The sequence below is a fragment of the Denticeps clupeoides genome, chromosome 1 (genome assembly GCF_900700375.1).
Source record: "Denticeps clupeoides chromosome 1, fDenClu1.1, whole genome shotgun sequence".
Classification (NCBI taxonomy): domain Eukaryota; kingdom Metazoa; phylum Chordata; class Actinopteri; order Clupeiformes; family Denticipitidae; genus Denticeps; species Denticeps clupeoides.
Genome location: NC_041707.1, coordinates 37,835,753 through 37,862,146, shown reverse-complemented (window position 1 = coordinate 37,862,146; position 26,394 = coordinate 37,835,753). Strand labels below are relative to the sequence as shown.

At 44.9% G+C, this 26,394-nt stretch overlaps 4 protein-coding genes across 4 annotated transcripts in view; 2 read left to right on the top strand and 2 right to left on the bottom strand.

Annotated features, from left to right (window-relative positions):
• The window catches only part of ppp2r5b (protein phosphatase 2, regulatory subunit B', beta), a 31,199-nt gene extending 23,911 nt beyond the window's left edge, over positions 1-7,288 (top strand). Inside the window, exons 9-13 of the mRNA XM_028967126.1 lie at positions 1,565-1,615; positions 1,860-1,979; positions 2,082-2,209; positions 2,295-2,396; positions 4,875-7,288. Coding sequence (XP_028822959.1) covers positions 1,565-1,615; positions 1,860-1,979; positions 2,082-2,209; positions 2,295-2,396; positions 4,875-5,043 — 570 coding nt within the window. The 3' untranslated portion in view covers positions 5,044-7,288. The remainder of the gene's footprint in view (positions 1-1,564; positions 1,616-1,859; positions 1,980-2,081; positions 2,210-2,294; positions 2,397-4,874) is intronic.
• A 2,291-nt stretch (positions 7,289-9,579) lies between these two features.
• Positions 9,580-13,315, bottom strand: gpha2 (glycoprotein hormone subunit alpha 2). The gene is made up of 5 exons (XM_028994675.1): positions 12,772-13,315; positions 12,448-12,650; positions 11,397-11,529; positions 10,768-10,952; positions 9,580-9,913 (listed from the first exon to the last, which is right to left on the bottom strand). The coding sequence occupies exons 3-5, from the start codon at positions 11,515-11,517 to the stop codon at positions 9,809-9,811; spliced, it is 411 nt and encodes a 136-aa protein (XP_028850508.1). The 5' UTR covers positions 11,518-11,529; positions 12,448-12,650; positions 12,772-13,315; the 3' UTR covers positions 9,580-9,808.
• A 1,395-nt stretch (positions 13,316-14,710) lies between these two features.
• On the bottom strand, positions 14,711-22,089 carry majin (membrane anchored junction protein). Its single transcript, XM_028964959.1, has 10 exons — positions 22,075-22,089; positions 21,716-21,817; positions 21,574-21,619; positions 21,431-21,506; positions 20,954-21,076; positions 20,841-20,872; positions 20,565-20,743; positions 16,627-16,678; positions 16,269-16,305; positions 14,711-14,966 (listed from the first exon to the last, which is right to left on the bottom strand). The coding sequence occupies exons 2-10, from the start codon at positions 21,814-21,816 to the stop codon at positions 14,911-14,913; spliced, it is 702 nt and encodes a 233-aa protein (XP_028820792.1). The 5' UTR covers position 21,817; positions 22,075-22,089; the 3' UTR covers positions 14,711-14,910.
• Positions 22,090-22,214: 125 nt separating this feature from the next.
• On the top strand, positions 22,215-24,274 carry LOC114771310 (glyoxal reductase). Its single transcript, XM_028964946.1, has 2 exons — positions 22,215-22,264; positions 22,804-24,274. Exon 2 carries the CDS (start codon positions 22,812-22,814, stop codon positions 23,676-23,678), a length of 867 nt encoding a protein of 288 aa, XP_028820779.1. The 5' UTR covers positions 22,215-22,264; positions 22,804-22,811; the 3' UTR covers positions 23,679-24,274.
• Positions 24,275-26,394: the final 2,120 nt, after the last annotated feature.

The window sequence follows — 26,394 nt, the reverse complement described above, 5'->3', positions numbered from 1 at the left end:
ATACAATCCGACTTTACTAAACCTGCAGTAGTCCGAAATTTGCTGCGCCAGAAATTTTCAGTTCTCTGATCACTTATAGTCAGTCATATTAGCTTACTTATTACTAACACAGCCTCCTCTTTTCTTTATGCCTCACCATGTGGATGGTAAATGTCTTCTGGAGGCTATCCTGTGGTGAAGTGGCATTGCTGACCCTCGTGGATTTCCCTGCTAGGCCCGTATCACCTGGACCTTAAAAGCTATCTGCTGATCCCTCATGATAGTCATTGACCGAAACTCTAAAATGTTACCCCACCTCATAATGCACAACTGGTGTGCAATAACCTCTCTATGCCATATTTCCTGGATAAATCTCATTAAACATGCCAGGGTAATCCAGTGCTGACCAAAGGAGGATTGGTGAGCCTTGGTTCCTCTCAAGGTTTCCTCCTTTTTCAGGGAGTTTTTCCTTGCCACTGTTGCCTTTGGCTTACTCACTTGTGACCTTGAGCGCTGTTCTATTGTCTATTCTATTGTGGCGAGCGCTTCAACATTCCAACTAAACCATGAGACTAAATGCTTTGATTCGGGTCTACCGATGCCCTCTGATGTCAAGAAGTTGGGGCAATTTTGGTTAGTGCGCCTTATAAACCCAAATAAAATAAACACATACATAGACCAGGGGAATGGGAACCTGTTTATCCATTTTTAAACAGACTACATAGTCTAGTTTAGGTTTTAAAAGTGAAAATTCAAGATACATAATAAAATCAGTAATACGTACGGTAACTTTTCTAGTACTTTGCTAATACCAACACTGCCGGCTTTTCCTACGGAGGCGCCTACGGTCGTTCAGTGTGTGTAGGAAAGTGCTGACCATGTTCTACCACTCTGTAGTAGAGTGTGGTGTTCTTTGCAACAGTGTGCTGGGGCTGTGTGGTGATGAAGAAGCTGATCAAAAAGGCTGCGTCTGTCCTGGGTGTCAAGACAGGAGAGCCTGGCGTGGGTGTCTGAGTGGAGAATGCTTGAAAAGCAACCCCTCTCACGCCATGCACGCCTCCCTGATGGACCATACGACAGCAAAAGACTCATCGCCTCTAAATGCAGAACCTCCTTCTTATCCATGGCAATAAGACTGGACAGCTGTAGGTGATCTTCTCAGGATCTATGGGACTGGGCAATTATTATACCCACGGTACTGAATGTTCAGTCCTCAGAACATGCTGCTGCCTCTCTCTCTATTTACAGCACAACACTGTCAAAATCACTTTATCTATGTCTATAGTCACCTGTCATAGCTTTTTATTATTTATTTCTTTGTTAGTTATTTTTTTCTTTGAGATTATATTTTTATTTGCACTATTACTATTACTTTCTGTTCTTATTTCCTAATATTGCATTGAGCATGCTTTCAGGACAAAAGAATTTATCTTATGTCCACCACTGCTGACAGTAGTGTGAATCAGTACAGAGTACGAGTATGCGGTTTTACACCATCTCTAATTTAAGCCTCCTTGATAGTAATGGTACTTGTTCTTTAATGTGTTCTTTAATGTTTCTTTTTTTTACTCAATTCTAACAACAGATAATTCGAGGACTGCTGAAATTCTGGCCCAAGACGTGCACCCAGAAAGAGGTGAGATTCTGATGTGTGTGTAGTTGTGTGTGTACCCTTGGTTTACGTGTGCTACTATTTCATTTGTTATTCATTTCATAAGTCTATCTTATTTTCGGTCTTTATCTATATGCAGTCGACTGCACCTTAAATTTCGTTGTTCTTCAGAAGTGACAACGACAATAAAGATTTATTATATTATGTCTTGTCTTGGTGTTCAGGATCCTGTTGTTTGTGTGTGTTAATTTGTTTACTCTGTGCTAAGGTGATGTTCCTGGGGGAGATTGAGGAGATCCTGGATGTTATCGAGCCATCTCAGTTTGTCCGTGTGCAGGATTCACTCTTTAAACAGATCGCTGCGTGCATCTCCAGCCCTCACTTCCAGGTGTGACCGACACCCACCACCTGACGTTGCAGATTACCCTGTTTACTACTCTTATGCTTCTGTGTTACTCTCTTGATCCTCTTCCAATCCTCCATCTCCCAGGTTGCAGAGCGGGCTCTGTACTTCTGGAATAATGAGTACATTTTGAGTCTGATCGAGGAGAACTGCCATGTCATCCTTCCGCTGGTCTTTGGGACCCTCTACAGAGTATCCAAGGAACACTGGAACCAGTCAGTGGCTATTTTTTTTTCCCATTAACCTTTTTTTCCCTAAGTTTCACCAGGCATTATCAGCTAACCTTCGTTTGTTTTTTAGGACAATTGTGTCTCTCATTTACAATGTCCTGAAGACCTTCATGGAGATGAACAGCAAGCTCTTTGATGACCTCACTGCCTCTTACAAACTTGAAAAACAGAAGTGAGTTTTCATACTCTACACAGTTGCATCAGTATATGCTGTATATACTTATTGAAGGGGAACCGTTTTTTGTCTGAGCAAAGCAGTTGAAAAAAACGCTGTAGGACAGGTAAGCGAGGTAGACTGCAGCAATGGTTTTCAAGTAAGTGGGACATCCATTCCTGAAGTCCGGCATGCCTTCTTTATCAGCTCTTTGTCTGAGAGATTCAGCCACATGGAAAAATGGAACCCCTTCCACTAGTCATCTGTGGAAGCTCTGGAGAAAAAGATGAGAAGATTTCTATGAAGGTGCCTTGTTTTACCAAGTAGATAAAGCTGTGCTGCTCTGTATGGGACCACCAACACCCTACAGCTCATGTGATCAAAGTTGAAGAATATTTGTGAATATTTGGGTCCCTAAGGAGCTCTCCTAATACACAGAAGACAAGACATTCTTTAGTCCTTCCTAAAGAATTTAGACATGTCACACAGGGTGGTGACACATCTTCTGAGATAGGACTACCTATCCAACACCTATGGGTCCACACCGCACAAGTTGTTTCAAAAACATGATGTTCCCAGTAAGGTAGAGGTCCTACTATATTATTACAACAATTTCCATGTGAAAGTAACTTCAGGGGCTGCTGCTGGTGAAAGGAAAGTTAGGCAGAAATACCTGGTTAATGTCTGAAGAACAAGAAACATGATGAAAAAGCTGAAGAATGAAAAGCACCACTGAAAGAACCACGTCAGATAGTTCTCTTCACTTAACCTATTGCTCTGAACTGCAACAAAGCTTCAGGTGGGTTTCAGACACCATGGTCAGACTCTGCATGGCATTGTTGTACTTACTGATCAGAGATCAGTGGTATAGTACTGGTATAGTCAGTGAGAGGTCAGCCATTGGCTAGTTCTAGTTGCAGATGTGTTTCAGATAATTTAGTGAAGTGAACATCAACCGGATATACTGGTCATTCAGGAAGGTCAGTTTACCTTAAAGACTAGTCTAAAACATGTTATCAGCTATTAGAAAAAATTCTGCTGCAGGGGTTTTCCAGATTTTTTTCTTCTGGTTATATCATTAAAGAATTTTATTTACAACATTTAAATAAGGCATAAATCATATTAATAACTTAGCAAAATGGCTCAGTCATAAAAAACAAAAGAAACGTGCTCTAAGTACTTATCGTGCCGGGTAATGTAGTGCGGGTAATGGAGAAGAGCACTCGAGGAGGAAAAAGCAGCCTGCAATGAGCTCCAAACACGCTTACGGAAAGAAACAGATGCACTGACTCGGGTCAAACGTGCACTGGACGTTGAAAAGATGATAAGCGCAGCTGAAATAGCAGCATTTCACATACAGATCAAATGTATCGAGCGGGAGAACAGGGCACTTGTTCTAGCAAGACGCCGCAGGCAAAGGGAGGTGATGGAAATGAAAAGGATAGAAGAATAAGTAGAAGCCATGATAGAGGAGGCAATTGAGACAATTGAGTCAATGGCGGCAGCTGAGGCAATCAAAATGAGTGAGGAAAAGGTGAGAAGAAGGAGCAGGGATGAATGGCATATAGACCTGCCCTCAAATAATTCCCTGGCGCTGGAGACACTGTACCTTCAGAACTACTTAACTGCTCGAGAACAAGGAAATTTTGATCCTGAGGAAATGTCACTGTCAACATCTTGGGACTTTATTCATTATCCAACAGTAAATTGGGAAGAAGAGTACCCGGCATGAAAAGGAATGGTTTTTATTGAAGTGTCAGCCATGTCAACTCAAGGCCAACAGTTGCTGATAATGTAGTTGGTGATACAATAACCATCATAGAAACCAGTATCGCGTTAATTGGCCAAGTATGTGAAAACATACCAGTAATTTGATTCCGGCCGATGGCGTCTCAGTATAAAGAACAACGACACTATACAAGATAGTATTTAGTAAAGCTCTTATATACAGGAAAATACAAGGATTGCAACAAAACAAGGATTACACAAAGCGCAGTTGCAATGTTGGTGGGGGTTATTGTTTCTGGGCAGGTGAATGTCCATCTCTAACCCTACGGTAAAAGTTAATAAGCTCGTCCGCCAGGTACTCACGAAGCTTTCAGCTTCTCAGAGTAGCTTCTTTGAGCCACTTTGGCAGTTTGTAGTTCTACGTCATGACATTTTAGTCTCGTTTTAGTAATTAAAGCAAGGATTATTGTTACTTTATATACTCTACATCCACTCTACATAGACACGGAAGACCCGGTAATCGACCAGATGGGACAAATAGTGCATAAAAATTATAACGTGATTAAACGAGAGGAAATATTTTAATGTTTTAAAGTATAGTGTTTTTTTTCTAAACCATATTTAGACTTGTCCTTGTTCGTCAACAAAATTGCATGATGAATTTCATTATAGTTATCGTCACATGAGCAGCACCAAAAAAAAAACTACGGAAAAAAACCGAACGAAACCGGCATGTGTTTACTGTTCTCTCTCCCCTTCTCCCGTCAGAGAGCTGAAGCGCGAGCGCGAGCGGCTGGAATTGTGGCGGGGCCTGGAGGAGCAGCAGCAGCGTCGCCTGCAGAGTCTGGGGGAGGCCAGCAGGAACCAGAAGAACCTGCAGGACAGAGAGAGTCCTGCGCCGAGTCAGGCGGAGAGCAGTGCAGACAACAGCACTTAAAAGAGCGTCGCTCGTGCAAGCACGCCTGCCCACACACACACATACACTTCCTGCCCCTCAAAACAGACCTTCCTGTCCTTTACTATGCTCAAGGTGCATTGTCCTACCTTACTTATCGGGAGCATATGGACAATCCACGGGTTCAAGTTCACAATTCTAACGCCTGCCTTTATGAGGTATCACGTCAAACTCTGGTGCTGGGGGACAGAATAAGTGGCCGGAAATGTGTTCGTTTTTCCACGTCCCTAGAACACTGGTAAGAGTTTGTATGAATCCACACGCAAATTTAACACTTTACAGATTTAGTGAAATCACTTTGACTCCGCCTCTTCCCAGGTAACAAGACCACATGGGCGGTACACCAGACACCAGACAGGTGGCCCATATCAGCCCCATCTTAATATGAACCCAAGAGCCAAAGTAGTGATATGACATGATATGGTGATAATAACGCAGCAGCACAGTGAGAGGTAGTGAGAGATTAAAGTGCAAAATGGTACCTGTGTACCATCCATATGGGCTTGTTAACTGGGAAGGGGCGGAGTCACTTTCATATAACACTGAATTGTGTTTTATAAACTATTAAGTGTTACATTTTGTGTGGATTCATATAAACAGAATGCTCAATGGACATGAACATTTATGTCCTCTCTCTCTCCCTCAACCTTCCTCTCTCTTGTCTCCGTCTGCCACTCTGTCCTTTTGTCACTATCGAATCAGCCGTCCCAAAATGTAATTCACTCAAACTTCACACGCCATCCTTCAAACGGTAGTTTCTAGAAACCGGTTCTAGCTCGGGATTCCGTTGGATGCCTCAACTCTGAACCCGACCAATGAACTTTGAGAACTCTCCCGAAACGATGAGACATGAAGAATGATCCAGTGATTCTGTACAAGTAATAATGATAATGTTCTACTCCTTCTTATTCTATAACTGCTCCTGGTATTTTATATATACATATATTAATATATATAAATATTAATATTATATTCATGTCTGATTATAGTGTTTTTGGGGGTAACCTAGTGTAGCACCACTTAAACTCAACAGAAGTATGCTGCTAGACGAAACTTGTTCTGATGTGACAATACTTCTCTTCTTGTCTGTTATTCTTTTCTCTTCTGGGGTAAAAAGCAAGTCCAAACCATGTCGTTTTAGCAATATTCTCATCAGTTTGGATTCTTGTGTGCCTTGGATAGAGGGATGGTGTGTGTGTGGGGGGGGGGGGGGGCAACGTTGGTTCCATCCACACACAAAACCCCCATCCCAGGGTACGGTTCTATCTTTTGTACTTTTGTGCACATTTGTTTTGAAGATTCCTTTTTTTACGACCTTGTTTTTTTATATGTGTACCGTTGTTGCTATGATTATTTATTATTTATGCTAATTATATGTACCTTGTTTTTGGAGCTGTGACTTTATTAAGGAGACCTGGTTATGAGGCAGGAAAGACTGTGTGTGGCTGTGAGTGTGTGTGGGTGGGTGTGTGTGTGTTAGGAGAGCGAACAGCACGGCTTTTAAATCCGAATGTAACGCTTTTTTTTTTTTTCTTTTTCAAAAGTGTCGCTGTTGGTCACAAGCCTCCAAACCATCAGCACGTAACTTAATTCATATCTTTATTTTCTAATGTGTAAATTTGCCTACTACGAATATTTCTTCTGCCGGACCGTCGGAAATAATTCCACAATTCCTAGAATGTTCCAGAACCAGTACAAGGAAAGACTCAGTAGTAGAATTAGGGAAGGCAATAATATGGAATTAAGAAAATAATATATATATATGTGTGTGTGTGTGTGTGTGTGTGTGTAGCATCACTTAAACCTTCAATTGCACTGTCCTCTTGGTCGATGTTTTGTGTTAAACATAGCAATGTATTTTTGGGGACCAATGGCTTCGGGATCTGTATGAATGTATAAAAGCTGGGCTAATAATGGAGATGTGTGCTAAATAACTTAACAATGGCAAATACGCTGGTGTTACGAGACTCTTTTTAAACAATACACACACAGATACACAAAAACACACTCACTCATACACACTACACAGACATAACACACTCTTTAAGAGTTTTGCAGTGAGAAAAAAAAATACTGATCACAACTGCTGTGCAAAAACACTCTTCATTTTTACTCTACTGAAGTTTCTATCTGTTGTTTTAGCTGTAATTATGGGTGACACGAAAATGGAGATTTTATCTTACAAAAAAAATAAGGAAAATAATAAAAAACAACCGAGGAATATGAATCTCTAGCTTGTATTGTTCTTTTGAATGATCACAGCTGTCGTGCTGAGCCCGTTTTTCCGGGTCGTACCCACTTAATGAGATTTTTTTAAAAATCATTTTTATAATTGCCATGATGTCAGAGTGTCTGACCGTTAAAACAAGGCTAAATACAACAACAGGCACTTTTCCCAGTCCACTTGTCCCAGCAAGACGCAGAGGAGCTGGACCTCACCAGCAGTGAGGATCAAACAGGTAGGATCAAACCAGCATGTTCTCTTCAGCATGAACATGTGGAATCTAGGATGGCGGTAGCCTAGTGGGTAAGACAACCAACTACGAACCAGAAGACCACAAAGTCACACTTGGCGCCACCGTGTCCCCTGAGTGTCTCCAGGGGGACCGTCCACGTAGCTCGCTTTGTCATAAATGTCGGTTTACTTTTGTGGCATTTATCAGACGGCCTTTATCCAGAGCGGCTTACTAACAGTAGTGACGGGGACGGGTTAAGACACCCAGGGTAAAGTGTCCTGCTCAGGGACACGAGGTGTGAATGTGTAAGACAGCAGGCCTCTACCAGCGTGTTGTAAATGTTTTTTATATTAATTCAAATTTGTAACATAAAAAAAAAAAACGAGAATAACAAGTTATTTTATTCACTAATATCTTTAGGGATTGGGTAAAATCATTACAATTATTAAGTTTTTTACGGAATCAGGAAAAGTGTTCAATGTGTTTTCTTTATTTTCGTGACCATTTACGTTGGTAGATTCTCACTGAAGGCACTACTTAACAAAAAAGGTACTTAACAAAAAAAGGTGAAATAACTGAAAACATGTTTTATATTCTAGTTTCTTTGCTCTGATTACTGCTTTGTGAGGTTCAAGAGGTCGTCACCTGAAATGCTTCTCCAACAGTCTTGAAGGAGTTCCCAGAGGTGTTTAGCACTTGTTGGTCCAGCTCACCCCAAACCATCTGGATTGGGTTCAGGTCCGGTGACTGTGGAGGTCAGGTCTCCACTTTTTGTTAAGTACAGAACTCCACATGTGTTCATTCATAGTTTTGATGCCTTCAGTGAGAATCTACCAACGTAAATGGTCATTAGTTGAAATGGAAGTTGTCGAAATTCTGTCGTCCGGCAGACCGTAATTTTGAACGGTAATTCTCAGTGATTCTCATGAAAGGGTCTTGATTCTGCAGAAGCCACCAACTGCGCTGTATGATGCTGTATTATATGTGTTCATTTATATGGACCTCACCATCGTCAGTGTAGGTGAAATGTCAAGTTCATATTTGCCACTTACTGCGGCGTCTTATAACTTAGATTGGCAGCAGAGGGCGCTACAAAAGAATATTGCTCACTTCTCCTTCGTGGCCGGGATGCAGAGGCCTGCTGGGGTCGGTGGCAGACATGGGAGGTAATCAACACCGGTCGTACGGATTAAGATTCCTTCCAGTATAACATCCTAACGGAAATCTGATGTTCACAGTCTCAACATAGTCTCTCTCTCTCTCACACACACACACACACACACACACATTTACAGCATTTATCATACAGTCATCCAGAGCGACTTACAATCAGTAGTTACAGGGACAGTCTCCCCTGGAGACACTCAGGGACACAATGGTAGTAAGTGGGATTTGAACCTGGGTCTTCTGGTTCATAGGCGAGTGTGTTACCCACTAGGCTACTACCACCCTATCTTTATGGTGTTGTTGTTGTTGTCGTCTCAAATTGCTAGAAGCCCCTTCCAGAACCTCCGTACATCCAGCGCCACCATCGAGTCTGCACCTACAGCCGTGCCCGCCACCACACCACCCGCCTGCCAGGCTGCGGCCCCACTACCCACCACTACCCACAAACCCTGCGGTGCGCCTGTGCCACACAGAGTGCGAGACCTTCTGATCGGTGGAAAAAATTCATGGAGCCTGTGCTGAAGTAACGGTGGTCAAACGCTTCAAATGTACTAATTCTTTATTCGACGTGCGCTGAGGACGACACATCGAATAAACCCAAAAACAATACTTTAACGGAGGATTGTGGTTTCAGAAATCGGTGGAGTTTGCAGTGAATTTCAATTGTTTGATTTTTGACACGTGAAATGAAAATGCTCTCAGTGCAGAAAATATAATTTTTTCTTTTTATTCAAACACTTGCTCAAGTGGCAATATATATATACACACACACACACACACACACACACACACTAGATTTAATGGTCTAATGTACATACCAAATATGTGTGTGTGTGTGTGTGTGTGTGTGTGTGTGTGTGTGTGTATATATATATATATATATACACATTTGGTATGTACATTAGATCATTAAATCGCCTTAATCTTGACAGCAATTTATTTATTTTTTGTTTTCTGTACATTTACCCTCACACGGCAATCACACTCATTTTCTTGTCTTCCGCTTGTCTCTTGTCTCTCTTGTCATGTCAGTGCAGACAATCACAGCGTCCTTCTTCTCTGTCCTACACACTGCGCCGACTGAGGCGTCCCTCCTCTGCACCGTGTGACGCTGCCACGACGCCTCAGTAGCGTGACTTGCGGCACATGTCACAGCGGCAGGCCCGCGCCGTCAGAATCTCGATGTCGTCGTGGCGACGGCCCCGCGGGCAGTCCAGACGCACTTTCACCTGTCAACAGGAAATCCACTCTCACGATTCTACTAATACACTTTATACTGTGTTATTATCAAAATGTATGCATTCATCGTTCAAATGAATAAACAACGTTAACGCAGCTGAGGACGGGCGTGTCCAATTGTTCTTTAAAATGCAATAGACCCCACAGGTTGGCCAATGGGTTGCAAACATGGATTTGATTGGCTGGTGCTTTGAGCTGTGCTGGGAAAGACTGACGGTCACCAGACCAGATAATATTATTACTAAAGGACAGGCTTTGACTAGACTGACTGCATTGACTAACATCAATGAAATCAGCGCCGTTTGCGTCCACGATGCGGGTCGCTTGTGGAAAGAAACTGGGCTGATTTGCCTGGAAAACGTGTTATTTTTAATAGATTAGAAAGGGTGGTAGTAGCCTAGTGGGTTCGGAGGTTCAAACCCCACTTACTACCAATTTGTCCCCGGGCAAGACACTTAACCCTGAGGGTCTCCTGGGGAGGGACTGTCCCTGTAACTACTTAATTTTATAAGTGGTCAGAAACTTGTAAATAACTCATGAAAGAATAAAGTTACATTAAAACCAAGCACCCCATTGTTTTTCCTGTGAAATTACCAATAGATTTGATGTGTCACATGACCTCTTCCTATTGAAAAAAAATAAAGTTGGATCCAATGGACGACTTCAAAATGGCCACTATTGTCACCACCCATCTTGAAAAGTTTGCCCCCTCACATATACTAATGTGCCACAAACAGGACATTAATGTCACCGACCATTCCCATTTTATTAAGGTGGATCCATATGAACGGCCCACCCTGTAGATTATTATGCACTGGAACTGTACGGCGCCGCGTTCCGGTACCTTGGCGTCTTTGCTGATGGTGCAGCAGCGGGAGGCCGAGGTGACGTTGTGTGTGAAGTTGGAGGCGAGGAGCACGGAGTACCGCGAGGGGAAGGCGCTGGACTCGCAGTAGCCCACGCAGGCGAACGCCACATGGGTCCCGCGACACGTCCCCCTCCTGTCGCTGCGGATGGTGACGTTGAAGGCTGTTGAGGGACAGAACGAGTGCTGGTGGGTGGGGGTGTGACTGTAGCTGGAGATTTAAACTGGTGCAACAGAAATTTGCTGTGGCTCCTGTGGGCATTATGCCGTCATGGTCACCACAGGCCCTTTTAAGGGTGGCTTCTCATCCTGTGTTTATTCCACTTAACCAGGGGGGTCGAAGACAGCTCCCATTTCTGTAATGCAGTAGTGTTAAGCACGGTAGTAGCCTAGCGGGTCATACACTCCCCAATAAACCAGAAGACCCAGGTTCAAATCCCACTTAGTACCATTGTGTCCCTGAGCAAGACACTTAACCCTGAGTGTCTCCAGGGAGGGACTGTCCCTGTAACTACTGATTGTAAGTAGCTCTGGATGTAAATGTAAATTAGTATGCTTTACCTGAGTTTGATTAAAATGAGATATTTGGACATTCCAGAGAAACTCACGGTAAAGGTGGCAGCCGGGACTCAGCACTTCGTAGCTCCAACTGAAAGGCCTCTGCTGCACCAGCACCATCAGTGGGAGCAGCATCACCACCATCAGGTCAGGGGTCACACTCCGGGGCATGAGTGCAGCAGTCTGTAGAGGGGGGGGGGTCACAGTGGCATAAACTACGGCATGGCAGCAGCGCCGGCTCTGAGAAAATTCTAAACGCGTTTCTTCCTGCTATACTGTGAAAAAAAAAACACCTTCTTTTCAGTGGTAAATACATTAAATGGATGCATCACATGGTAGATAACATTTACATTTTACATTTACCAGTCGCCTCATCCAGAGCAACTTACAATCAGTAGTTACAGGGACAGTCTCCCTCTGGAGACACTCAGGGTTAAGTGTCTTGCTCAAGGACACAATGGTAGTAAGTGGGGTTTGAACCTGGGTCTTCTGGTTCATAGGTGAGTGTGTTGCCCACTAGGCTACTAACACCCCAAGAATGGCTAAGTAAATCGAGATTAATGTGCTTAATTATTTTCATCTGAAAATATGCTCATTTCAGGCAACGGGTATAATTAACAGGGGAAAAAAATGAAGATTCAGAAACTGCGTAGGATGGTAGCAGAATTAGTGGGTAAAACACTCGCCTATGAACCAGAAGACCCAGGTTCAAACCCCACTTACTACCATAATGTCCCTGAGCAAGACACTTAACCCTGAGTGTCTCCAGGGGGGGACTGTCCCTGTAACTACTGATTGTAAGTCGCTCTAAATTGCACTTAGAACACCGCCTTTGTGTCATAATTCCCGACACAGTTCACCGCAGTCTGAATGCACTTATGAATATAAGGTTATTGAGACCTTTGCACCCCCCAAAATTTTGTTTTGTTCAGTCACCTTAAAACAATCTACATAACCGACTGCATTAAACATGCAAGCAGATCCATCTGTGGAAAAAAGACATATTTTCTTTTCCCAAAAGAAATAAAACTGCAACAGAGGCTGCCGAATGTGAAATGCCTCTGGCCATTATTATTATTTTTATCATTATTTTTTTTTTACCTGTGGCTTGTGCGTCGTCGGGGATCCGGGCGTGCACAGGTGAGTCCGTGTGGACAGGTGTGTGTACTGCAGCGTCTGTCCCCCCACACATGGTTATATGCGGCGCAGGTAGTTCCTCCCCCACGCTCGGGAGACTCCTCCTTTCCTGTACTGCTCCCAGCGTGGCTTCGTCTCTTGTCTTCAGCTGCTGCTTGTCCGGGGGTCTGGTTGACAGGCGGGGAAGGGAAATTTTTTTTTTTATGTATATATATATATTTTTTTGTTATGACCATTTATGTCCGACACCACAATAGACTGCGTTTCCGTGGCAATAAATTTAATTACGTGTGTGTTTGTCCCGCGCTGGGTCTGCGGTGTGTTAAGAGTCCCAGAGATTCATCCCTGTCCCCCATCTCCTATTGTCCTGTTATTTGGAGACTAGGTCCGAGGACGTTTTGGGACAAAGCCAGTAATGTGGTTTTAGTTTTCGTTGCCTCCTTCGTTGTTCCGTATCTAACATACACTTGGGATGGTCGGATTTGGCGGTTTAATAGTTTTGTAAGTGCCACTTTGCTGCCAATTACATTCCATCTTCAAATGGAACTATTAAGCATTATTAAAACATAAAGCAAGTTTGCTCTCCTCCCTCATGACTAAGTACATCCCAATTGTAACCACACACACACACTATAACTTCTCCCTGATATTCACCTTTTATGATGTCATCGGATGTGGAATTGCCCCCAAACACAGACGTACCCCCGTCTGAACGCCCCCTGCGGCAGACCAATTAGGGACTCGGGTCATAAACCAAAATGTTATCGGCAAGGAAGACAAACGTCTCCATAGAAGCCATGTCATTCCGCTGCCATTAAGTGATTCGGTCCGGTGTTATGGCGCCTTAGACGTTAAAAGAGACGGCGAGGGAGGAGGACGGGAAGACGCCCTCCTTCGGGCCGGGGCTCGAGGGGCCCTCCGCTGGCGTCACGGTGCCCAGAATGGCCAGATGGACGTGGAAGGGGAGGAATGAGTATGAATTCTGTTATCGTTACTCCAGGCTTTTCAAGGGTTTCCCGGGGAACAGAAATTGTAAACACGGGCCCAGTGCTGTGAGACACGTCCCCTTGAGTCATAGCCCCGAGTTAGACAAGCCTACTTCTGCTTTAGTCCCCTGTTTCAGGTACTGTCAGTGAAAGAGAGATAGAGTCACGTGGTGTGAAGGTGTGAGCTCAACACGTCTAGAAAGGTCCATCAAACTGCCTTACTCATTATTAAGACAGGAAAAAGACACACACACACACACACACACACACACACACACACACACACACTCGTGTTTTGACTGACATAACAGGTGGGATTTCCATGTTCATGGTTTTGGGGCACAAATGTCTTTTAATTTTTTTGTCAATTCATTCATTTACGTTTGATAGTTCAAAATGTTTCAAACAAAAAGGCATTTTAAGCAACACAACTGTCTACACAACTGGATTTGCAAGTAAGACATACGATCGAGATGAAAATGCACCGGAAAGGTATAGGAAGGGATCCTCTTCAGCGTTTTCCGAACAAGAGCGAGACGGGAAACACAGCCCTGGTGAGAAATGTGGGAAATCATTACATTTACATTTATTTTACAGCATTTACCAGACGCCCTTATCCAGAGTGACTTACAATCTGTAGTTACAGGGACAGTCCCCCCCCTGAAGCAACTTAGGGTTAAGTGTCTTGCTCAGGGACACAATGGTAGTAAGTGGGATTCGAACCCGGGTCTTCTGGTTCATAGGCGAGTGTGTTACCCGCTAGGCTACTAACACCAGTTGCCCCAGTCCTGTCCTAATGGAGCAGAGAATTGGTTTCTGTAGTGCGTCAACTGGGCAGACTGGCGGCCTAGCGGTTAAGGAAGGTTCGAATCCCGGTCCACCGAGGCGCCACTGAGCAAAGCACCGTCCCCACACACTGCTCCCTGGGCGCCTGTCACGGCTGCCCACTGCTCACCAAGGGTGATGAGTTAAAAGCAGAGGACACAGTTCACCGTGTCACCGTGTGCTGTGCTGCAGTGTCTCACAATGGCAATCGCTTCACTTTCACTTTGAATGAACGCTTCCCAAATATCATATCGAAATGCGTTTCATTTTGAAGGAACTACAATAACGTAGAACTGCGAACGCCAACAGTCATTTAAGAACCCATATATCCACCCAGACGAAATAAAAGCGACAGTTCTTTAACAGTTCTTAAGAATTAATGAAGAAAAAGAAGAATTTCAAACATAGATCGCATTGGTTATTACATTATTAGTTGATGGTTTTGAAATGAAGAATGTCATCGAGCAACAGGGTGATGACTGCAGAAGATTTGTCTTGACTTTCATGGTCTTCATGTTCTGTCCCCTCTGTCCATTGCACCTTTATATTAGTCTGAAACGTGATGCACATATTTTTTTTTTCGCCTTCGTAGCCTGTCACTTGTACAAAGACCCTCTCACCTGGCCAAGCGAGCGAGAGCTCTGGGGGTTTCGTCCGCTTGGATCTGAGGAGCTGCAAAGTTATCATGGTGTTAACAGCAGCGGTAAAATGGCACAAATTTACAGCTATGGGGTAACGTTGAACATATTTCAGATTGACAGATTACAATTTAAGGGATATTCTACATATCCCGGACTACACTGGCATAAATATTATTTGGTAAAAATTGTCATCCACATCCGGACCCACAAATTGAATACTGCATTGTTACAGAAGTAAATGTGTAAAGCCTGATGTGGACTAAAATACGGATTTAATTTGAATTGTAGGTTTGTCTCCTGAAATAAAAAAAACACTTCAAACTCCAGTTAATCAAAGTGGCCTACAAAAACGAATTCCTTGTCATCCGTATTCATGGAAGGCTGAGTGTGTTGTAGGTGTGCTTTGAGGCTGGGCTCTCAGTTTCAGGTGTTTAGAGGTTAATAAACGTGCAGGATCTGGCTTTGAGCTGGTCAGAGCGCCGCTCTGGTTCATTACGTGGCCAGAGAGATGAAGTTTATTGCTCAAAGGCCGATCCTTCATATTTCAGGAATCTTAATGGAGATTATTCCCAAATTACTTTGGATAAACAGGTCCAGATTAAAATGATGAGTCCAAAATATCTTAATATCTTTTAACATGAAATCTAAAAATACAATAAGGCTTTAAAAGATACCAGAATTGGTCAGTTACCCACTTAAAATTATTAATTGAAAGATATTATTCTAAAGATATCACATCATGTTAGATTTTTGTATGTCACATGTGACATGATATACCAAATGTAATATATACAGTACAGGCCAAAAGTTTGGACACACCTTCCCATTCAATGTGTTGTCTTTATTTTCATGACCATTTACGTTGGTAGATTCTCACTGAAGGCATCAAAACTACGAATGAACACATGTGGAGTTCTGTACTTAACAAAAAAAGGTGAAATAACTGAAAACATGTTTTATATTCTAGTTTCTTTGCTCTGATTACTGCTTTGAACACTCTTGGCATTCTCTCGATAGGCTTCAAGAGGTCGTCACCTGAAATGCTTCTCCAACAGTCTTGAAGGAGTTCCCAGAGGTGTTTAGTACTTGTTGGCCCCTTTGCCTTCACTCTGCGGTCCAGCTCACCCCAAACGGTCCAGTTACTGTGGAGGTCAGGTCTCCACTTTTTATTAAGTGCATAACTCCACATGTGTTCATTCATAGTTTTGATGCCTTCAGTGAGAATCTACCAACGTAAATGGTCATGAAAATAAAGAAAACACATTGGTATGTCTAAACGTTTGGCCTGGACTGTATGTGTGGTATGTGTGTTTTTTGCCTTTATTCGTCCTACCCGTGCTCTTTAACTCATTCTGACCGTCTTCATGGGCCTAATAGAGACAGAGGGAATTTTCACATTTCTCATGGCAGTGAAACTGCAAGCCTTAAAAAGAAAATAATCCAAAACATATCAAATAATGTCCAACAATAACAGTGAGAAAGAAAAAAAAAGAGTGAGACAAAGAGCCAGTGAGACACCGGCGTGACCAGCACCCACCTTAACACGTTTCAGACACCCGTCTGATTTTTTATTTTTATCGCACTCTATAATTAACATAATCACACCAGTTATTTTTGCCTCAGCGCGCTCATGCGCTGCTTTCTGCGAGCCCTGCAGCTGCGATACAGCGTGGTTCTGCACAAAGCCTTACCCTCGTGCCACGGAGCATATCTTCTGCCCCATCAGGCCGGCCTGGAGAGTCCCTGACGGAAAAAACCCACCAAAAAAAACAACGTGTTATAATTGTATTGATCTTGACTCACCTAAACTATTTGGTTATTAAATCATTTGTCAGTTTACACACTCTTGCCAGTATGAATGGAGACAGTGAAAATGTGAGAAGAGAAAATTTGACACATCCCGTTTCAGTCGCCTTTTACGCCACATTTAATTCGCAAACAGAAAAGCCGGCAACATCCAGAGCCCGAGGGCCACTTCACACAATCAACCGTTCTCAGGCGCTTTCTTCACAACAGCCTGGTCTTTTCCCAGAGGGGCGACCGCTCCGGTGCGATCTTCGGAGGCCTTCTTCGGCACCGTTCCTGCGTTTCTGCTGGCTTCCGCCTGAGGGAAGGCTGTGATGATGTGATGTTCTCGACTGACTGACAGGCTGATTGAGACGGCGCCCGCTGGGGTTGCATAACCAGCGAGAGAGAGAGAGAGAGAGAGAGAGAGAGAGAGATGGACAGTCGGCACGTCCTTGCAGACCTCTCTCCCCCTCCAACGTACGTTATTACAGCCATCCTGTGTAATCCATTTGAAGGTGTTTATTCTGCCATGTAATAATGAGCGACGTCACGGTGCAGAACAATGTCGCCAAGGATCGATTACACGGTGGCTTTCAGGGACTGTGAATAACAATCAGTAACAGTTCACACAGGCACAATAAAAAAAAACAAAAAAAACAATCACACGGTCCATGGAACCAGAACGTGAGCACGAGGAACCCCGGTGCAGTGGGACGCAAGGAGGCAGGTAAGTTCTACTACAATTTAGTACGGGACAGGACGAGAGGAAGGAGTTCAGGAGAGAGGATACGTTAAGGATAAGTTCCTGGAACCGGGACGGTAAGATAGATGGAAGTCGAATTGTTTGAAGGGCCCACCAAGTTGTTTGGACGCTTTGATAGTGGTGAGATTTTGATGATCGGTCCAGACTAGAAAGGGGGTGTGTCACAGCTTTGTAGCCAGTGTCGCCACTCCTCGTGTGCCCAGCAGAACTGCGAAGATAGAAATTCGCAAACCCAAGAAACCGCTGCAGCTGTTTAAGTGTCGTGGGTAGAGGCCACGATGCCACTGCTTCCAGCTTCTTGGGCTCCATGGCCACACCCTGGGGCGAGATGGTAAAACCCAGGAACGTGGTGGAGTGCTGGTGGAAGGTGCATTTTTCCAACTTACAGTACAGCAGTCTCTTCAGGACTGCTCTCACATGTTGGATGTGGGATTCCAAGGTGAGTAGATGAGGACATCATCCAGGTAAGCATACACCCACCGTCCCAGCATGTCCAAGAGAGCATCGTTAATGAACTGCTGAAAGACGGTGAGTGCATTGCACAGTCCAAAGGGAATAACTAATGACTTGAAGTGACCAGTGGGGGTGATAAATGCTGTCTTCCACTCGTCGCCCTCTCGGACGCTGATGAGGTTGTAGGCCGAGCGTAGATCCAGCTTTGTGAAAAACTTGGCCCCTGAGAGGGCATCGAGGGCGGTGTTATAAGGGGCAATGGTGTCTGTTTTTTTATGGTGATTTTGTTGAGGCCACGATAGTCCACTCAGGGTCTCAGACCACTATCCTTCTTGGAAACAAAGAAGAACCCTGCCGCGGCAGGTGAGGTCGATGGGCGGATGGTGCCGTTCTGAAGCGCCCCGGCCACAAACTGCTCCATGGTCAATTGCTCTGCTTTAGAGAGAGAGTAGAGATGGCCTCTAGGTGGAGTGGTTCCCAGTAGCAGGTCAATGGCCATGTCGCCTGGCCGATGGGGTGGCAGCTGGGCAGCTTTGGATGGACTGAAGACAGCGGCTAGATCGTGGTAACAGGGAGGAATGTTATCTAAAACAGGATGGGTTGATTCTGGATTCGAGGTGGAAGGGCTGAGGGCAGAAGGAAGTGGCGATGGCAATGCCCTCCCCACTCCAACACCACGCCTGATGACCAGGAGCGATGAGGTTCGTGGAGAGACAACCAGGAGAACCCGAGGAGGAGTGGTGAGGTGATGATTGTGGTAATATAAAAAAATTTATTTTTTCGACGTGGGAGTCGATCCGGAGTTGGAGAGCAACCGTACGGTGAGTGATGGGTCCCGAGGAAACGGGTCGACTGTCCACGGAGGTGATAGTGAGTGGAGATGCGAGAGGTTCCATGGGAATGTGATGTGCTCTAACGAATGAGTGGTCTATGAAGTTTCCAGCCGCCACGAAATCCACAAGGATTTCGCACTCCCAGTCGTCCATTCCAAGCCCTGCCGAAACCCCCGCTGTTTCTCTTCATTGGTGAGGGTTGCGTATGAGACAGGACGAGAGGAAGGAGTTCAGGAGAGAGGATAAGATAAGGTCAGGAATGGTCTTCCTCTTCAAAGAAGGAGTGGAGCCAAGTCTCGTTGACTTATGTCAATCAATGACTGAGCGGCTGGCAGTGGCCATCTTGCCAATTTATAGGAGTCACGTTACCTCGTTTCCGTGTTGTTCCCAGTCACATGGATGGAATCATGTGACACACGCATTTAACAGCCTATTCCGAGCAAAACAAAAGTACCCATTACTGTTCTTTAGAGGTGTGAGCCTTCACTGGTCTCACAATTAGATTCGATTCTGATTATTTATTGATTCGATTACGAAGTCAAAGGTTTGCGCAAACAGCGAGTTAAGCTCAAGGTGGCGCACTAGCGGGGCAGTGGTGGCCTAGCTGTTAAGGAAGCGTTGCCGGTTTGAATCCCGATCCGCCACGGTGCCACTGAGCAAAGCACCGTCCCCACGCACTGCTCCCCGGGCGCCTGTCATGGCTGCCCAGAGCTCACCAAGGGTGATGGGTTTCACTGTGTGCACCCTGTGCTGTGCATCACAAATGACAATCACTTCAGTTCACGCCTGCTGTTGGGCCCAGTGCACAAAAACAGGCATAGTTTTCAAAACTCCCGGTAAGACGATAATATTGTAGATCTCTGGAAAGAGAGACTGGTAAGATCAGCTTTTCCTCCATTCCCGCTTCGCGTGTGTGTTTCGATGTGGAGGAGTGAACCCTAGAACACTTGGTTCTATTGGTCAAGGCACGCAGCGGTTAATCAGACCGCCACAGTCAGTACCGGCACAACATTTTAACGAGAATTTTTATACCGCCGCTGGAAAAATGACCAAGCAACGCCACTAGTGTTAACACCACTAGCGTTTATTAGTGGAGACAAATATAATGTAAAATTTACAGATTTTTCTCTATTATTTGTTTGGGGAATCTTAATGTATGAAAAATACAGAATATACCTATCAAATAAACTGAAAACTGGGGTGGCAGTTTAAAAATATCTTGCAAAAAACATTTTGCATTTATTAAGAAACATCTCCGTCACCCTATCTCCTAATTCTGGATCAGCTGGTCTGGTTGACCGCTAGAGGCCGTCTCACGATTCGATTCAATTATCATGTCAGTGATTTGATTCGATTTGATACCTTGATGCATCATGATGCATACCATAAATTTTTCTACATTACCTCACGTCACTATGATGTAATTGATTATGTTCAGAATCGATACAGAATTGTCCACGTCCGCATCACGATGCATCGATTCGCCTCTATTGTAGAATTGACCTGCAAAAGTTTTACGCCGCAGTAACCATAACACACTCGGTATGGGTGGTAGTAGCCTAGTGGGTAACACACTCGCCTATGAACCAGAAGACCCAGGTTCAAATCCCACTTACTACCATTGTGTCCCTGAGCAAACACTGAGTGTCTCCAGGTGGGGACTGTCCCTGTAACTACTGATTGTAAGTCACTCTGGATAAGGTCGTCTGATAAATGGTGTAAATGTAACTGTATTAATGAAGCTTACACTCACACACATTCAGTAACACAACACCGCACACTCAACACCCACCCGTGGCAGAACTGTTGTGAGTCGGAATCAGTGTGGTTCTGGTTCTGGCGGCGTTGGGCTAGGACGCCACCGTGTGGCTCTCTTGTTTCACTGCGTTTGCTTTGCCAGCCCCAGCTCGAGGAACACTGGGAATGTCGTGATCCTGGATCTGTCACCCGAGGGTCACAATCATGCGTGTCCTAGCAGACAGAAACAGATTTAATGTGAAAGAGAGGACCACGGGTGACCTTTCTGACGTTCATCGTGTCACCGACAAAACCAAGAAAAGAGACTCACTTTTGAATCCGTAACTTCTCTGTTCATAGAACCTACATCAAAATTGACACAAAAGATGACGAGCATTGCTCCTTTCTTCAGAGAACAATCACAGCGCATACTGCGGAACCGACCTGTGCGCCTGTGTCTCTGGTGGCATGTCTCCACGTACAGTGTTATGATGAAAGGATACGCAGACAGCTTCAGTCCGTCCAGCTCGAAGTTTAGCTTGGCCGCGCTCTCCCACTTGCTTTTGTCTGTTGATAAATCAGACAACGCGGATCCCTGATCCACAAGCGAACAAGTATAATCCTGTAATAAACTACTGAAATGTCGTCCAGGATTACAGTGTTTGAAGAATACTGTTCTGCAATATTCTACATTGCAGGACAGTTCTCTACTATCGTGGTTTGTTTATAACTTAGGACAAAAAATCCCTCAAATTACAATTCAAATAATAGAACAGTATAGATTGGAACAATCTGGCAATTACCTTCAGCTAAAAGTACCGTTTTGCCTTGTGGTAAAATTGAACGTCATGTGAAGGGAGCGAATATGGAATGAAAACGGTAATAATTTGAAATTACTAGTGACAGCCAGCTCAAACTTACAGGGGCAAATGCAGAAATGTTTAGTGACGAAAGGTTGAAGGTCGTCCAGGTAGGTCAGCACGATACGAACAGCAACCTGTGAGACGGTACAAATCCATAAATAAAATCCGTCCGACATCTTGCTGTCACATTTGGGCGTTCACCTCTAACTCCTGGTTGACAATTTCCCGGTCAATCGTCTCTTCTCCGCTGTGGGACGACACGGAGAGTTAAAAATCCCTTAACAACTGTGCACATTATTATATCATAATGTAGGGGAAACGGAAGAAACAAAGACTTATTTGCCTGCTGTTGGCCCCTTGTCTGATTTTAAACTTGAAAATGTTGAGGCCAGCATGAAAGAACCTGGTCTCCGGGACTGGGAATGTGAACGCCTGGATGGGCATTCTGGTTCTGACACAGAGGAAAATGAAGAGAAAAAGACAACGTTAATAAGTAATGCGTCTTATGTCATGGCGTTTCAATATAAAGGTGTGACTTATTAGCATTGTTTACTAAGGACAAGAGAAGAATAAAAGCATCATAATTATATCTCATAGTGGCAAACCTAAAACGCATTCGTGGCTAACTTAAGTTCCCTTTGTGTAAACATTACTCGTTATTCAGTTTTGTCCTTTATAATAGTAGTAAAATTAATAACATACGTCACCGAAAGGGATCTTCAACGTCCCTGGTATCATAAAACAGTCAGCGTTCCCGCCCTTCAACCTCATTGGCTAAGAGGACTTCCGGTCCCGCCTGTTGCCACGGTGACGCCGGCGAAGCTGTCACGTGGTCGGGGGCAGGACGCACGAGGCAGTCGAAAACAGTCCCCTAACATCCGCGTTTGGAAAAGTAAGTTAAAATGTGACTAAAATGTCACTCTGTGTTTACATATTTCCTTGTATTAAATCTTGGTGGAACGCAGATGGTTGCGTATTGGCGCTGCTGTGTGTATAATATATCAGCATAATATACAGATTTCTGGTCATTTCTGCTCTGTTACGTTCGTTCGGGTATCAGTTTTGTCAGCTGTCACATCCCACGTGATCACTTTATTTAGATATATTATGATGGCCCGACGATATGAATACATGATAACACACAAACTACAGATCCCATAATGCAGTGCTTTAGTTGCCTTGTCGAACGCGATCTTTACACTTCAGCTGAAACTGTAAAGCAGTTTCCACGTCGACGGCAGATGGATTGTGAAGCAGCTCGAAATTCTTTTTTTCGAGCTCAGTGCGTAGGGCGCTCAGTTAGTCAGCAACGTGCGCACGGCATTACGGGACCTGTAGTTTGCGCATTAAAGGACCGCTCCTTCTGAAACAAACAAGGAGTAGAGTGTGCTATCAGAGTGGGAGTGCCACCGACCCTCTGTGTTGTTCCAGATCTCCAGATGACCGACGCACTCCATTCAGTTCGTCTGAACACGGGCTCGCCGATGCCCCTGCTGGGCCTGGGCACGTTTCGTTTGCGCGGCCCTGAAGAAACACAGAGGACTGTGGATGCCGCCCTAACTGCCGGATACCGGTCCTTTGACACTGCAGCCGTGTACCGCAACGAGGCGGAGATCGGGCAGGCCCTGCGGGAGCTGCTGCCCAGGCACGGGCTAACGCGGGCCGACGTGTTCATCACCAGTAAGCTTGGGCCCCGGGACCATGGCTCCAGGGCCAGGGACGCTTGCCAGCGCAGCCTGGAGGAGCTGGGGTTGGACTACATCGATCTGTACCTCATCCACTGGCCTGGCACTCAGGCCCTCCCTGTGGAGGACGGGCGAAACCCTGCTAATCGAGCACAGAGCTGGGCGGTCCTGGAAGAGTTCTACCGCAGCGGAAGGTTCCGGGCCATAGGTGTGTCCAACTACACAGCGGAGCATCTGCGGCAGCTTCTGGGAGCTTGCGAGGTCCCCCCGGCGGTCCTTCAGGTGGAGTTCCACCCCAAGCTGGCACAGAGGGAGCTGAGGGCAGCGTGCGCCCAGGCGGACGTGTGCTTCCAAGCCTACTCGTCTCTTGGCACGGGGCTGCTGCTTTCAGACCCTGTGGTGCTGGAGGTGGCGCGGCGGTGCGGTCGGACGCCGGCCCAGGTGCTGCTGCGGTGGGCTGTGCAGCAAGGGGTCCCGGTGTTGCCCAAGTCGTGCCACCCCAGCAGGGTGCAGGAGAACAGCCAGCTGTTTGACTTTGAGCTGAGTGAGGAGGACATGGCCAGACTGTCCAGCTTGGACTGTGGGGAGAAGTTCTGCTGGAACCCCTCAAGTGTTGCATGAATATTATTTACAGCAGTCTATGTCAGTGGTGTCAAACTCACGGCCACATCCCACGAGATCACTTTATATAAATCTCTTATTATGGCCCGTCAACATGACGCGCTGATAAAACACAGACTACATATCCCATAATGCAGTGCTTCAGTTGCCTCGCTGAACACCATGGTTACTACGCAGCTGAATCTGTACAGGAGTAGTTTACACATCTAAATTCCTTTCTCGTGCTTCAGAGTCACTAGAACGCCGTGGCATTTGCATTTACACTTGCATTTCAGTGCAAAGTGGGCACTGCATTATGGGATATGTAGTCTGTTTTATCACCAGTCCATAATAATAGATCTATATAAAGTGATCCATGTGCTGAGGTGGATGACAACAATTTTCACAATATTTTATAGGGTATCATGAAAATTTCATATACACACGATTACTTACAAAAATGCTATTAATAAGCATAAGACTATTCTGTTCTTATACTATTTTTTTGTTCAACCTCCTTTAATGACTGCGATTGTATTACTTTGACCCGATCTGATGTGTCATGATGGTCGTTTAAACAAAACTCATTGTCGTCCTTATTATTAAAGTGATTTATTGTGCTGACTTGTAGTGGTAATTGAGAAACCATTTTTTTAAACTGGTCTTTCCCTTCACAAAACACAGGGGCAGAAAAAAAAAATTCAACAATGTGTCATACAAACATCATATAGAAGCAACCAGTTTCAAGTAATGCGTGAGACGTGTGCAAACAGGTCTAGCCCACGGCACGACACACCCACTCGTCCACCAATCTCGCTACAACACATACAGAGGGGTTAAGGTTGGGCTTCTGGATCTTGCAGTACTGACCCAGGAAGATAAAGTGGTAGTATTACAAGCAGAGTAATCGTGGGCCTGTTCATGGCTCAGATAGTAGTGCTTTTCACAATCAGATCAAAGTTCAAACACAAATCAGATCTTTACCTGCATGCCCACAGGTAGACTGCAACTACAAGGCCTAAATATGTACTGCAGAGCACAGTCCAGTTTCTCTTTTTTTATGCTTAGCCAGTGTGCTACCAGTTTCTCAATCCACAAATATAGATCGCAAAAAACATATTCCACGCTCAGATTAAAAAAAAAAAAAAAAAATTATTTGTTACCAATGGGACACTTCTATTGCCAGACCCTATTCCCCGTAATCACAATTCTGTTCCTTCAGGGATGAAAGCCAATTTCATACAACATAAAATGGATTAAAATGCATTCACGTATTAATATTTCGTTCGGTCGGAGACTCTCCAGTTGCCCAACGGGGACCAGGCCGAGTCCTCGACAACAGCATTCCCTCTGTCTTTCAACAGATTGCTGGCTTATTACAAATACTCTACAAATCTGGTGCGTATAAAATTGAATTGTTAAAATAGGGAAGGAGTGCATTCTGGGAAATATTAACAGATTTGTTCAAAAATTTGTTCCTGCCAGATGCAGTTATAATAATAAAATAATAAAAAAAGACAGACAGACAGACAGAACAAAATGGCAGCGCCCGATGTCATTCTTATCCTTCAGTTAACTGCAGTGCAATGAGCCGCCTTCTGCTTGCATCAGGGGATCGTGTCATTCATCAAGGCAGAGTTGTGACCATGGCACGGTCTGGCTATGTGGCACAGTATTCATCTTCAGCAGATATGAGGACCCCCAGGGGGGGTCTTTAAAAGGCACGCCTACACCTGGGGACACTTTCCTTTCCAAACCCCTTTTGGGCATCTTCTCTCCGTCTGCCCCCGACTGCGCCCTCCGCTCGCTCCCGCCCGTCTCTCACTTGGCCGTGCGTGCCCCGGTTGCCTTGAGGCCGCTGTTCGCCTCCCCCTCGGACTCTTTGTGGCTCCAGAGAATTCCGAGCCAGCTGGAGGAGGTTCGCATCTGCTTGGCAGTTCCGGCGCTGAGGACCCTCTTCATCTGCAACGTCACACCATTTTTATTTCATTTCGGTGTCCTTAAAGGGACGCAGTCCAATAACTATCGTGTCTATTAGCAATATCAGCCTGTTGAAGAAAAGAACTTCTATTTTCACGCCTACACGTGGACATTTGTGGCCAAACTATCCTGAAAGTGAAGTGATTGTCACTTGTGATACACAGCAGCACAGCACACGGTGCACACAGTGAAATTTGTCCTCTGCATTTAACCCATCACCCTTGGGTTAAATGCATGTGGCTCACCAAGGCCACATTTCACTGTGTGCACCGTGACAACTGAACACTTCCACTCTCAATTTTTTGGCCGATTTGCAAAGAGTAACCAAGAGAAAGGCAGAAATATTGCAACATAAAACAGTTGTACTTCAAATATGTTTTTGAAAAAGTACGATGAATACATTTAATTTTTATGCAATGTCATGTACCATAAATGTTGCATTGCCAGGTTCATTCACTCTATGATTTCCTCAACTCAAGTGGGTTCTGTTATTGTATTCATATAACATTTTATCGTATTCTATTCTGAAATAGTCCATCTTACTTACGCGGCGGAATCGTCCTTACCCCTTTGTCCAGTAAGACATCAAACTCGTCACTCATCCTCCTGAGCTGCTGACCGTACTTCCTGGCGGCCCACAGGGCAGGGGGAGCCGAGTGGGATCGAGACCGAAAAGGTCCGCTGTCGGCAGCCAGGAGCTCGTCCTCCGTAGATCCAAACTCCTGGAAGTCGGCCTCGCTCTTGCACGGGGCGTTGT

Bases quoted from the DNA above. Each gene is read 5' to 3' on its own strand.
- LOC114771310 (XM_028964946.1), top strand. From the start codon at position 22,812: ATGACCGACGCACTCCATTCAGTTCGTCTGAACACGGGCTCGCCGATG.
- majin (XM_028964959.1), bottom strand. From the start codon at position 21,816: ATGCCCATCCAGGCGTTCACATTCCCAGTCCCGGAGACCAGGTTCTTT. The intron at 21,507-21,573 runs GTGAACGCCCAA...ACCGTCTCACAG, and splicing joins TTGTCAACCAGGAGTTAGAG to GTTGCTGTTCGTATCGTGCT. The intron at 20,873-20,953 runs GTCGGTTCCGCA...ATTTTGATGTAG, and splicing joins CCAGAGACACAGGCGCACAG to GTTCTATGAACAGAGAAGTT.
- gpha2 (XM_028994675.1), bottom strand. From the start codon at position 11,517: ATGCCCCGGAGTGTGACCCCTGACCTGATGGTGGTGATGCTGCTCCCA. The intron at 10,953-11,396 runs GTGAGTTTCTCT...GTCCCTCAACAG, and splicing joins TCCCGGCTGCCACCTTTACC to CCTTCAACGTCACCATCCGC. The intron at 9,914-10,767 runs GTACCGGAACGC...TCCTGTTGACAG, and splicing joins CCATCAGCAAAGACGCCAAG to GTGAAAGTGCGTCTGGACTG.